Genomic DNA, 14940 nt, shown 5'->3' on the forward strand with positions numbered 1-14940 from the left:
TCTTTCTTTTGCTAAGGAGTTTCAGTGATATGAAATTGCTACAAAGTGGTGAGAATAAACCCCTCTCTCTGCTGCTGCCTAGCAGGTGAGCACCTGCCTTACACTGGGCACTGGGTGATGCCCATTTCATGGCAACATTATCAACTACCAACCCAGGGGGGGTAGAGCAGAACAGCAGTCCTGCAACATCCTTGAACTCTCCTTAGGCCAGGGAGCTCCCACCCTGGTCTGAGCGAAAAGCACTCAGTACACCCTCCAAAGTGTCAGTTTGGCACCCCACTTCCTACCTCCCCAGGAATGTAGGGTGCTCTGAAATCACTCCTACAGAACCTTGTAACTCAGTAAGGGAATATGATGGTGTAACAGAGTTGCTTACACTGGAGATGTTTAGCCTGGAGAAGAAGAGGCTCAGGAGAGACCTACTGCTCTCTACCTGTAAGGAGGCCATAGCCAGGTGGGGTCAGCCTCTTCTCCCAAACAGCAACTGATAGGACAAGAAAAAACTGCCTCAAGTTGCACCAGGCATTATTTAGATTGGCTATTAGGAAATATTTTTTCACCAAAGCATTGAAACAGGCTGCCCAAGCAAGTGGCAGAGTACCCAGCCCCAGAGGGATTTAGAAGCCATACAGATGTGGCACTTGGAGATATGTTGGAGTGGTGGACTTGTTGGAGTGCTGAGTTAATGGTTGGACTTGATGACCTTAAAGCTGTTTTCCAATGTAAACAATTCTATGATTCAATGTGAAAGATGAGTCCCAGCTGCCTGTAGTCTCATTGATTCAACAACCTTGGACAGCACATAGGGCATTTTTATTCTTAAAACTTAGTGGATTTTATAGGTTGAACCACCCCCTAAAAATTTTACCCTTCATTACTGCAACCTGCTGTTAAGTGGAAGGTAGGAGTTATACATTCCAGAGGGTTATTGCCACTGGCCTCTCACATGCTCTGTGGTACACAGTTGTTGTCTGTCCACTCAACTGGACACAGAACCATGTTAGCACATATGGCCCCAACTGCCTCTTCTCACTTGGAGATTTGCACCCTCTACTTGAATAAGGCGAGGACTCAGAGGCGAGCAGCAAGCACCTGCTTTTCACAGACATATACAAATGGAAAGGAAGCTTTCCATCTTTAAAAACAGTATTAAACATAGAACAGCATAACCCTGGTGAGTTCAGGCTATCATGAACCTACACTGCTCTCTGCAGAGTTTAATTTCAAGTGTGATGATGTAAGCTTCATCTCACTATCAGGCGTTTTGCCACTGATGGCCATCAGACAGTGTATTAACAGAATTTTTAAAAGCCAACTTGCAGCAGTGGTCTACTATAAATCAAAGCCAAAAGCATGACAGCCTGCAAAGTATTATCAGTGGGCAACACAGAAGCAAAAGGGTGCTCTGAAACATTACATGAAATATTTTTTGCACAAATTCAACCTATGACTTCTGCCAAAAGTGAAGGCCACAACAACTGTCAAGAACATGTAATTCCCCCAACTCTGCAGGTGAGAAAATTGCAGTCAGATGAATGAGTATGATTTGCCCTGGATCAATGGTAATGACTACCAACACTCATAGCAACACTGCTTGGTGGTAAAGGTTTTGGGAAGTTAGCACTGACCTGCTGGACTGACTACAAGGTTAGAGTAGTAAACTGAACTAAGCAATGAAGGAGTTTGTCCTGTCTGTACAAACACTTGTCAAAAAGTCAAAAGTCTTTATCAAATAAGGCCAGCATCAATTTTAATGTGATCAATCATTAAATATTTTTCAATTTTACCCCTTAAATTAGCTTGCCATACTGTCTTACAGTTAGACACTAAACTTTGGAACAGGAAGAAAGGGTTAGTGTTTTTGACAGAGAGAGCAGGCTGTATTGCAACAAGGACTAAGACTCCTGAAACTGCTGACAAGGACAGAGCAGTACTTGATGCCAGCAGTAGCCAAATCCTCATATGGAATGTATACCCAAATTCAGTTATGAGAAAGTATGGAAATGAAAGGTTTCATTTCCTTCTATCTTGTGCTTCTCATCCCAAGCTTCTCTTGGTTTTCTTTTCTTGATCAGCCATATCTAGGTTAAGTGTCTGACAGCAGTCCTACTTCTCTTAGGTGGAGTGGTAAGTAGAACACACAACAAAGACTGATTACGTCATACAGTCAGTAGAGACAGGTCTATGCCAGCGAAAGAAAGGTGGGTTAAACCCAGTTTTCAGCCATTAGGTTAATACAGTTAAGCCTTGGAGTCCACCAGTTTTTCTTTTGACTTTCCACTGGGACAGCAGACTGCCATGTAACATCTCCCTTTGCCTCCCTGTTCTCTACTAGCTCCCTCCCGAGATACATATTCTAATCCTGATGGGGTAAACCAACACAGTTAAAACTCTATACACCTCTACTTTTACATCCAATAGGCATAAAATATTACTTCAAATTTCATGAAACAGTTAAAAATTAAAACTGAAATAAAGAACTAAAATCATTTTGTTCAGTATCTCAAATGTGAAAAAGCAGTTTAAAACTTCAGCGCCAAAACTGAAGTCTTACTACTGTACAAAATACATGAAAAAGTAATTTATCAACCTGTTATGAAATTCTGTGGTAACCTGCTTCCAAGTTCAGAGTATTTTCTTGAAGGAGCTGTAAAACATGAGGTATTTTTCATAATCTGAATTGGTTTATTTTTATGCATTCAGATGGAATAGTCAATTTAACACATTCAATCGAGAGGACTATTTTCCCCACGGTGAAATTTCTTCATTCTAAAATGCAATATTCAACACTGTAGGACATTTGGACATGGTTTACCTCCCAGTAAAATGAAACAGAAATCACCAAGTCCGAACCTCTCTCTCCATAAAGTTCTGCAGAAGATTTTAATAATACACATCCTTTCCCCTGGGTTTCACTGATGTAACTGCACAGAAAAATTAATTTAACATGTAGATTTTGTAAGGAATGCAGTAATAGCTTTTTTAACTATGGGTATTCTCATCCCTCCTCAGAACTTAGGCAGATGCATCCAATTAATGATGAATCATTCCACATAACTTTCCTGTTTAGAACATACTGGCAATATCAGCACAACAACCTACAGAACTCAAAATGGTCACTGATCATCACCATTTCTGCTTACAGACCTGAAAAAGTGTAGAGTGGGGGTGTCCCAACAAAAAAATTGTTCATTCCAGATTCCTAGATGAACTATCATTATGCTGCATCAAAGGAACTATACTAACATATGCAGATAGAGATGTGTATGCTACACACTGGATACGATATACAGAGATCACCACTAGAAATAATGAAATTTATGTAGATTTATGAAATATACTGTGATCCTAAGGACTATTCAGCATATTTGCAATAAAATTATGTGTGAAGGGAATTGTGGATATCTTGACTGCTAACCACCAGGGTATTCAAAAACAGCTGTTCTTTAGTACCATTCTACTGACTGAAACCTGGACCACAATTCCACAGAAGGTGCTGAGAAGAGTAAGAATGAATGAGAGCTGGTTCTGCTTATCCACACCACATCTTCAAAATAACTGAAGCAAAGTGCCTTCCAGTGTCAGAGGAAAAAAAAAAGTCAGCAGTCACATGACTGTGTCATCAACTGGAAGTTTTGATCAAGTTTCACTTTCAGCAGTAGTGAAAGTTCTACCTACTTTGTTGATTAATATTTCAGCCTTCCCTGAATAAGTTTTTCCCTTTTAGGAATTGTCATGTCTTCTGCAGCAGCCTGTTACCCATATACTGCTGGAACAACCTATTATGTCCTAGTTTCTAATCCTTCCTAGGGAGGCTCATTGAGCTCCAAGGTCTAAAAGCCCATGGACATGTCAACAGTGCTTCTTTTATTCCTCAAATGCTCTCCTCTAGAAGCCCCATAGTTGAAAAGACTGACCTCAAGAAAAAAACTGATCACACGTAACCCTCTCTCTCATTTTTTATATAATGACTGGTAGAAGGGAACACCTTTTTTGTACATTCTGATATGAACTCCATATTTCAGTGATCATACTTGAAATTTGGTTGTTACTTAGCAAAAAAGGAAAAAAAAAAGGCAACCTGGAAACATTTTAGGTACCATAAGCATAAAAAAAGACTTACCATAAAAGGTAACAAAATCCAATATGCACTAAATGTTGTATTTTATTTCAGAGCAACTTATGTGCTTATGAAGATTTAAAAAAAAAAAAATAGGCTGGTACATAGTTCCATTTTCCTCATTTTGGAAATTACTGATCTATCCTCTGAATAGCCTAGTACAAACTTCCACAGCATGTAGCCATTCTGTAAATACTGCAATGAAGTTATTTCAGCTCCCTTTAATTTTCTTCACTTTTCATGTATTTTGACTTCTGCTTTCAGAGTTAGAATGCAGTGACTGGAATCATATAACCAGTTTCAAACATATTTAAGAGTACAGTCCTGCCTGATTTGTGAGAATGAAAAAATCTATGAGAAACAAAAACTATTTTTTTTTTGAGCCTTATTCCTAGCCTCAGGGGGAAACTTTCTGTACAAGCTCATTGTTCTTGATCATGCACTGTAAAGCATACACCTAAATGAAACACTCTCCAGTACAGGGGGAAAGTTGTTTTTCATTCAGTCTGGCTCACTAATGGTTAAGATTTTAAGCCTTTTAACCCTCAAAGAAATCATTTTGAATTTTATTAAAAGGTTATTATCACTGATCATTTTGAATGCTGAGGTTTTAAAGGACACACAGAGAAACATTCCAGAGTGCATAATAAATAAATTGAACACAATAAAGGTAACTAGGTCTTTCAGAAGCTTGTAAGGGCTCTAGGAGATGAGCAGTTATCTTGTTTAAGCTCAGCAGAGAAGCATGAAATGAACTTCAGGTTGCAATTAACTAGGGAGACATGTCAAAAAGAACATCTGCCATTCTAATATTATTTAATGCCAGGATGGACAAGGCATTTTAACAGCAAAGAGAAAGATCCTGTAATGAACAAAAGCCTCAAATCCAAAGTGATCTGGAAGCACTAATTATTTTAAGTGATGACAATTTTAGAGGTCTACACATGCCAGAATGCAGCTTCTATTTTAAAGCACAATAAAGTCTACTGTAACTGAGAAGAACAAAATTCCATTGATTCTGTAGAGAATAAACTTAAGAAAACTCTTAGAAAAACAAGTAGAAGCTTGCTACTAGCTCTAGTGATAAACTTATTAGTTTTCACTCTATGCAAAGGAAATGAACAATATTAAGGTGAATGAATTTAGGTGTAGATTGAAACATGAAGATAATGCCACCAGGGAGTGAAGGATTATCATCACTTACCTCCCTCATCCAGAAGCTTCCCACTCAGGGGCTGAGATGTATCTGAAGAGTAACATGTAATGGAAATTTGTAGCATTAAATTAACTGCAGCTGATTGGAAGCACCTGATGGAGAAGAGGTGAGAATACCTGCTGTTTTAGAAGTGTGAATAGGATAATCCCCAAATCTGACTTTCTGGTCTTCTGGCCTGAGATTAACTACTAAGGCTAAAATTTGTCTGAACACTGGAAAAATACTAATAATCAGTTACAATAAGCTACTGGAGAGTAGTTTACAGACCAATAAAATAAGAATAGGCTCAACTTATGGTTTTTAACTGCAAGCATGGCCTCGTGATATCAGTAGTCAAATATCCAGGCAATACTCTTAGCATCAAAAGCAGACAGATTTTCATTGACCCGTACAGTGACACAGCCAAAAAACCCAAAACAAACCAAAGCACACCTATGAACTCCTCAACAGACTAGTTAAATATGTAAGTCAAGGCTACAGAAAACAAATTCTTACCTAGTAAGTGTGTACTCCCTGAGTCCTGAATGCAGGTTCATGGCAGAAAAAGTACCTATGCATCCACGCAATCGTTTATCTCGACCGATCTTCCACGTTACAAACAGTGGGCTGTGTTAGGGAGGAAAAGACACACGTGATCACACGAGCAATTTTGACGGTGTGAAATTACAGCAACAGGGCCCTTCCATTTCAGGCAACAAGGGGCAAATGTCTAAAATAACTCTATCTGAACAGGCCATAGCTGTGAGAAATGTCCTTTGCAACGCACTCCACTGTTCTAGAAACGCTGTTTGTGTGATATAATAAAAAGTAAGATTACTGGAATAGTTTAGGGACAGAACGAAAATGCGTGGTAACAGATCCGATATGCTCAGTGTCCCTTACCATTACCCATTAACTTCTCCTGTAAATGGGAAAAGCCTCACCTTAGAGATCTGTATGTAAGGAACCTTTATGGAAGGGAAAAATACCCCTGTCATACTAGCCATCCCCTCCTCAACACAAATACTTTGGTCGCTAATACTGCTGGCTACAAACAGAAATCCTTGGAAGACAAGAAAATTTAGGAATGCCCTCTAAACTTGAAGAGCTAACAGAGGAAAGGATATTTTCTCCATGAATCCCAAGTTAGCATTTAAAAACATCAAAAATAACCAGAAGTAGAGCAAAATCTCTAAGTTGAACACATGACCATGACAGTTACAAAGAAATACTAATAACAAACCAATTCATAGACTAAAACAGAAAGAGAAGAACCATACAGCTCTTGGGAACCAAACCTTTCCTTGCAGTTCTCGTGAACTGCATTAATACACAAGCAAGAGAAAACTATACTAACTTTAATTTATTAAGGGTCTGCACATGGCATCTGGATACCAATCCTAACAAAGATTTCTAATACTGAGACCAACAGGGATGTTTTGAGAAGAAATGCATGTAACATTTAGTCTTTTTCCAGAAAAGTGACCAAGTCCATTCCATAGAGAAGAGTGCATTGTATTACACAAGTATGTTCAGTATGAACATACTGTTCAGTCACTGCACAACTGCACAGTGTAGCAGAGATGGGTGTAACTGTACCGGGGGTACCATACATAGGGACGGGCACACTTTGGGACTCTCAAGAATAGCTTGTATCCTTCTTCTTCCACACCACTCACTTTATCTGGTGTGGCACAAGATAGCTGTCCTGTGATGGCAGAAAAGGATATGCCTCAGTCTGCAGTGCTAACATAGCAGCATTCAGTCCTCTCCTAACTTGCTAAAACATGTTACCCATCACCTGCTGGTACAGCAACTTCCTCTTTACTTGATTAAGCTGGACAAGTTCCCTTCTTTCAATGATGATGAATACAAGAGGAAGTTGAAGTCATAGTTTTCTTTTGTATTTAATTTCTTTTTTTACTGCCACCCCCCACCCTTTTAAAAAGTTTAGTAAGTAGTGAAAAGCATAAAGCCAGAAGGACCCATTACCAAACTTTTAATGAAATGTGGGCTATTGCACTATTTTCCATTCAGATCAGCAAGTGGCATTTTACTACATTTTTAAGAAAGGTATCCCAGTAAACTTTAATGGTACTAACGAAATTATTAAATTGCAATGGCACTGAAATCAGACTCTCCCCTTGAACAGAAATAAGCATGAGTAAGACTCAAAATGGACTTTAGGATTATTCTCTTGCCCTTTATCTTTGGATTATGAGATTTATTAGCTGTAACAGTGGAGGGCTGTAATTCAGGGAAGTATATACATATGTACTTTCCTGAAAAAAATCTGAATTCCTTCGAAGATGCATCATTACTACTACTTTAAAAGGACAAGGGAGGACCAGAGAACTCTGCTGAATGTCAAGTAATACTGAAACATATGCATACCTTTTGAAGGTCCTTGTCAGTGAACACCAAGACAAAATGTAAAAGTTACATACATATATTTTTGTACAACTGGTAACAGGAGTATGAACATGCTGTTCAGACTGAGTTGAATAAATGAACCACTACTGGTAGCCATTATTAGCATATAACACATAGTCTGACTAAAGATGTTTTTGCAATCTTTCACCTTCTGCATAGCTCCCCAGGAACCACTAAAGGTATGAGGATGTCTACACAGGAAATCTAAGCCTACTGAACAGAATTACTCAATTACCATCACAGATGTCTTCAAAGTGCAATACGGACCACAGGTTCAAAACAGTCACTGACCCAAGAGGATTCTAGCTCCTAAAATTCAAGAAATAAGGCTGAAAGAGACCTTCAGGGCTCCTGCTATTGTAAGGACTAAGTATATAATTCTGCTCATAAATTATCTACGTTCTACCATCAGAAGTAGAAATAATGGATACAAAATCCCCAAAATGAAAAATTTTAATGTTGTGTCAAAACCTTGCTGAAGTTCAGAACCTCTGGAAACATTCCAATTTCCTGCCAAAATGTTTTTGGAGCCAGCTTCTATCTAGCTGTTCTTGTGCCAACATTGTCCTTTAGTTTAAAGAGTTCTTTCCCTTCCTGGTTATTACTCCCTGAAGTATTTATAGAAATAATTCACATGCCTCTTCAGACTTCATTTTGCTGAGTGGGATGTGCTCATTCAGTTTCCTCTCAAAGGGGACCTTTCCATTCTGACCATGACATCTCTTCTCTTTTTTTTTCCAATTTAAATTTGCCTTCTTGAACATCTATACTTAGAACCACAGACAGAATTACAGAGGAGGGTCTTGCACCTGGATGGAATTGATGATTTTATCTCTGAACTAGGAAGGCTGACTGCTACTTTTAGTACTAACTCTTACAGCATAATATGAACATAATATGAGTTTAATCTTACACTAAACAAAGACCATAGAAACTCTGCTCAGAGAAGCTAGACAAGTTATGGAGAGAAAAGAGTATTTTTCTTTCTAGTGATGTTATTTGCGCTTTCTATTGGCATCCTTGGCTTCAGCTGCCAGCCTATCTTCCTCAAGCCTTCAATTCTTTTCTTGGGTTCCAAAATAAACTTGCTATCTGACATAACTGCAAATTTAAAGCTAAAGTCACAAACTCCACAGATATTGATGTCAAAAGCAGCTAAGTAAATTTGTTCATTTTTAAACTTGAAAAAAAGCTAAGTAAATTGGTTCATTTTTTTTCAACTTATAAAAAAAGTTTCATCTGTTATCTGTTTTTCCTTAAAATAAAAACAAGGGTTTTTTGGAGTAACACATTGTTAGACTTAAAAATCTTTAGTAAGAAGCAGGAAAGATGGCAGATACTTGGATTCCTTGTTATCCAATGATGTACAGCAAGGATATGCATGGCATCCTGGAGATCAGTCTTCTTTTTGCCTAAGGAAGCTTGAAGCCACATATCCCACAAAAATCAGAGCATACTGGGTGGAGTACTCTCACCTTTCTGTCTGGTTCCCTCTTGATGTAGTCAGAAAGCTACAGATGTTGTTTGCTAATTTTAAAAGAAACATTTACAAAACCAGACTTCGCACTTCCCGGGGATGTGCTCTAATAATCACCTTCAAACAGTTCTCTTACTCAGTTTAGGATGAAGCATAAAAGCAAAAGAGCTTCAAGCTTGGGAGCGAGCTATGCTGAACCACCGGACTTGGAAATTTACTTGTTCAGCTTCTCTTTGTGATGCCAGAAACCTCTAACATATGCTGCTGACAGTGTTAACAGGAGTTCTGCAACGCACCGCCAAGTGTCAGTAGCTGAAAGATGGTGGAAGATGCTTCAAAGCACAAAGGAACAGAAGAAGAGACCAAATCCAGATCCTCTGAAGCCCCTGTAAACATGACAATCATTCTTCTTTCCTAAGGGTCTACATTTTGATTTGTTCGAGAGCCAGACACTGAAAACGTATTTATATCAAAAACTATTTACAGGTGCCACAGCAAATTCACAAGCAACCTGAAGACTATAAACTCACCATCCAGATATTGAGTAACTTGCTATTTATCAAAAAGTGTTGCCCAGCTCTAATCTAAATAGCAGGAACTGTTTCAGATATTTGCTATAGAGGTTGTCAGGCACTACTCCATGAAAATCAGCTGACCATGTACAGGTTTTTCCTTTCAGCTGCAAAACTGAATTAAAGAGACTGCTGCAACACAGTGAGTTTGAAGTGATATTACTTCTTTATATACAACTGCAGTCACCAAAAGGGGCATACACACACAGTCTCTCTGTCTCCTTGTCAGATTCTAAAATACCTCCAACACCATGAACACCAACCTTAAAGGCAAGCCACAAAATGTGTGGCTGAAGCCCAGGTGCTTGGGTCACCCAATCAGTGCTGCCTGTGTCACACTCCAGCTACCATTATACCCTTCTCATTAATGAAAAAACTAGGACAGCCCTGCACTTCACCTGAGCATTAATCTATCACAACTCCTGGAGATCTGCTACAATCCCTATGCCAGCCACAATATATAAACCTACCTAAACACTGAAAGCAAGAAGCAGAATAGTCTCTGATATATCATGCTTTAAAAGTGAGCTTAGGGCATTGGTAATGTTTCACAGCCAAAATCGCCTAAACCAATTACTCACCTGTTGCTATACATTACTGAAAATATTTTGACTGAAAACAGAAGTCTGCAAGCTATTTTAGTAATCAGCTACCACAGTTAAGAGTCACCATGCCAATAATTTACACTGACATCATGCAGAATGCACTGTTAAAAATATCTTCTTTTAATATACTGTAGCACTGGATACAAGCTGCCTCACCAAAAAAAGTGAAGGGGTTCTTTAAGTTTGGGTGTGGGAGATAAAGCAAGAATCATGAATAAATTGGTCCTGTCCTGGTATGACCAGAATGAAAAGTTTCTCTTCCTTGTTGTGGATAATGGAAAAAAAAAAAAGGCGGGGGGGGAAGGTGAGAATAGGTGAAAGAAAGGGTTAACAGACAAAGAATATTTCTTTAATTTTATAAAAGATGAGTGAGAAATGTTTGTTTCATTTGAAGACTTCCAAGTAATAAAAGACTTGGAGGACTTTGAAGTGAAAAGGATTACACTTGATGAACTGGAAGGTAAAATGACATTTAGATAGACATTTTAATTATAGTTATTTAACCTTTTATAATCAGAGAAGGTAAGAAAGCCTCTACAGCCCTCATGTTACTTGACTCTCAGAGCTGTAGGATCTGACACTATGAAAAGCTGCACACTCATCCCTTTGTAAGACCAGAGTGCTTCCACTTCAGCTCTGAGGATCTCCAAGCTCTCACATGCCCAGGAAGCACTCGGAAAAAGCAAAGTGGCACTGCCAGCATTTTCCTTTTTGTTTCACACAAATGAACAAGCTACTGCTCCCCAGTTCCAGAAACGTTAAGATCTATATTCTTTTATTAAAAAAAAAAAAAGAGCTTACTTACATAAAGCTTACTCTGTCTTATTTGTGATCATGCTACACCTTCTAACAACACTAAATCTTCACCTAATACTGCTTCCAATTAGAAGCATCTGGAGGAAAAGGAATTCAAGTTTGCCACTGGAACAGTCTGCTGTGACCCCTCACAGGTGCAGTGCCAGCCCTGTCTGGAAGCACAGAGAGGAGCCTCCATCCTGTAACTCATGCACTCAACTCTGGCATGCTCCAGGCTGGGGCATTCCCAGCTGTCACAATTCCAAGAGCTAACTCATTACTCAGTATAAGAGAACACAGCACAAGAGTGAAGGAGGCAGCACACAACCTTGCCACCACCCCCCCCCCCCATAGCTTTATCATAGGCACCTGCACAGACTTCTGAGGTATGCTGGTTTGTGATGAAAGGGGAAACCTGGTGGAGCTGGTTAACAACCACAAAAACATCTGGTGTCTTTCCAGTCACCATCACACAAGCGTACAATGTGGGTGAAGGACATTTTAGCTCACCAGATATATTCCAGAAAAATTCTTATAAGACAAAAGAAAGTCAAGACAGGAGTTTATAAGACTCCAAAGGAGAATTAGAGAGAACAGTAACAGCCTTCCACCCACATTTATAAAGACAGAATTTGGTCAATGTAGACAATGAATACATGCAGTTTTCTGGCAGCCGACAGAAGCAACCAGAGGAAGAAGCCAGCAGCTTCTCACAGGAGCCCAAAGCTCCTTCCACAAAGGAAGAATGCATAAGTGCATAAGGACTGTTAATCACAGCAATACACCTACGTGGAAAAATTGGAGAAGACAGACAGAAAAACAGCAAAGCACAACAAGAGGCACAAAGACAATCAATTTGCAACATATGAATATAAATGAGTATAAAGGGAAAACCCTCACTTTCCTCATAAAATGATTTAAGAAAGAAAAAGACAAGGAAATTGTTTGCCAGCTACTTAACTCAGAGATTTAGGGAAACATCTGGCAACAGAAGATGCTAAGAAACCCACACTGTAAGATGTTCAGTTAAAGGAAGTCCTAACAGCAAGAAACATGAATGTTGTGATTGTCTACCTTGAAGGATGTACAGCCACCATCACCAGCGTATCCTCAAAGGCCTCCGAAAACAGGCCAGGAATGCTGTAAATATATTTGATTCCATCCTTTAACAAGAAAAAAGATCAAAGAGCCTCCTGATGTTCATTGCAGACTCCTTTTCTGATTTTGCATGATGCAATATAAGAGAAACAAAGGGACAATTCACACAAGAAACTGTGTGTAAAAGTGCAGGAGAGAACTGTCTTTACAAATCCCATAGTAAAAAAAATTCTGGAAAACCCACATTCATATCATACTTCTGTTTCCTTCTGTGTAGCAGTATTGCAAAATTGAGAAGAGAGAGATACATAATATTAACCATATTTTAAGGATCAAAAATATATTGTTTATTGCTTCAAGGAAGAAGACTGAGTAGCTTCATTGAGGCTCAAGGTGTTCTTTAACTTTTTCTGAATCTAGAATAGAAACTAGTTTCTTCATCTCAAGTAAAAAAAACTCACAAGTGAAAATTTAGAGAAGCCCATATATTATATTTTTACTTTTCTGAAAGTCAATAGAAAGAGTCTTTTAGGCTAGTTGCAAATAAAAAGTTGGGTTTTTTTCACAACGGTGCCACTTAACACAAATTTTGACACTAGCTGTTAACAGCTCAGTTTGCTTGACTAGTTTTACACAATCAAAAAATGAATTAGCTACAAATAAGGTCTCAAACTCACTCCCCTGCCCTGCATCCAATCACATCACAGAGACGTAAGAAACCTCAACTTTCTAAGACAATGACCTCATCCAGCAAAACCCATGAAGACTGGAGCATGTCAAGTATAGATTTCACCAAACAGATGGAAAATTATTACATGATAACATTCTTTTTCCATGTGGGGAAACATGATGAGCTTCACAAAGTCTGCATTGCACTACTCCTTCAACACATTTAATCAATGAAGGTTCATTATTGCCAGTGCATGGTGATCCAAAGACAATCACAACCTACCAGCTTCAGAAGCCAGAAGAAAGAACTCCAGTTTTTGAATTTAATATACTATACAATTACTGAAAAGGTTATTAGTTACTTTGAGGGTACAGCATAATCTTTCAGTCATTCTCAGGACTAAATGAACAACTCTTCCAACTACTGTATTCCAGAAATTGACATTTAGAGACTGATTTCTTTAGGCATAAACCACTTAGTACATTCAGTGATTTTCCTGAAATGATCACGTGTCCTAGAGAGATCAGCCTCAAAGCTAAGCTGCTAGGTGTGAATTTGTTAGCAAGTTCTGCTTATCTAAGCAGCTAATCTTAAGGAAGGTCAGAAAGCACCTACTATTTTAAGAATATCTAGTTTAAACAAGAGTATAATCAGGACTAAAAATAAAAGGACTGCTGCCTGGTAGGTCATTTTCTAAAGCAAACCTACAACACCTTAACTAAGGTCACATTAAAAATGTATTTCAAAAAAAGGACATAAATTCACAAATACAGCCAGACTATGTGTCTGCTCCTCCAGCTGCAGCATCAGCTGTTCAGGCAATATGGGCAGCATTCCAGGTAAGAGAGGGTAGGAGTAATAATTTATAAGAGGATGACAAGAAATTTTAGGTATGCTCAGGCTGAATGCTCAGACATGACCAACAAAACAAATTTTAAAAGCCATTATTTTGCACCTTCTTCCTTTAACTCTCACAAGACAATTCCTCAACTTCATGATACAAATTGAGATTCTATGACATATGTTCCTAAGTTTGTTGTTCACTTTGCTAAAATAAATATTTACATGTAATGAAATCCAGAGCGCCTCAGAAATCGCACACATTGGTTAAGTATAGCTTTTGTTACATGCATTGTATACAGAATGTATGTATACATTATGTATACTGTATACAATATTGTTATGTATATTGTATACATAATGTATGCATATGTATATATTATGTTTTGTTGGTTATGTGTAGCCATTGCTAAAAAAAGTTTGACTATCTACAGTTCCTCAGACTACACTTTCAAGAAACAACCTTCAAAATCATGATATTCACCATAGCAGTATTTCTCAGGGCAGTACAGTCACTTAAGTCAGGGAATTTAAGACTGCAGTCCTACAGGTTAAAATGCACCTGGAAATTCATCAGGATGGCATCTTCCTTACAGGTGAATTAATTATTCACTTCATTGCTCAGAATTACTGATGAATCTTTAGGCCTATATGACTCATTTTAAGGTAAGACACTTGAATTGCGCTCTCAAATGGAATGCTTGTATCTTCCCTGAATTCCCAACATCATAACTTCAACTGGGTATAAACTGTGTTTGTACAAGGGACTAATGTGCCACACAGCTGAGTGTGCACACATTAACCAAGAGGACACACCAGTTCATCACTCAGACTGCCTCAAATTACAACACTTCAACAATGTTCCAAACACAGCTCTTGCCTACCACAAACTCCAAGATCATCAAGCTGTTTTACACCTCAATCAGCAGGTATCAGGTTTATATATCTGGACAGATGTTAAATCATTAACTGAAGTAATCTAGAATTGAGTCGCTTTAGAGCCTCAAAGCCTAGGGCTGTATTTTAGTCACTAATGCCATTTGTATCTCCAAGAATTTAAGAATTTAAAATAAGTTAACATAAGTATCCAACAGAGATCCTCTACAGTTAGGCCAGAAGGGATACATATAAATAT

General features: G+C 38.4%; 1 protein-coding gene across 1 annotated transcript in view; it reads right to left on the reverse strand.

Moving 5' to 3' along the window:
• The window catches only part of AMMECR1 (AMMECR nuclear protein 1), a 98052-nt gene that overhangs the window by 33637 nt on the left and 49475 nt on the right, over positions 1-14940 (reverse strand). The window contains 1 exon segment of the mRNA XM_062503020.1: positions 5832-5942. Within this exon segment, the coding sequence (XP_062359004.1) occupies positions 5832-5942 (111 nt within the window).

This window comes from Cinclus cinclus, chromosome 15 (assembly GCF_963662255.1).
Source record: "Cinclus cinclus chromosome 15, bCinCin1.1, whole genome shotgun sequence".
NCBI classification, from domain to species: domain Eukaryota; kingdom Metazoa; phylum Chordata; class Aves; order Passeriformes; family Cinclidae; genus Cinclus; species Cinclus cinclus.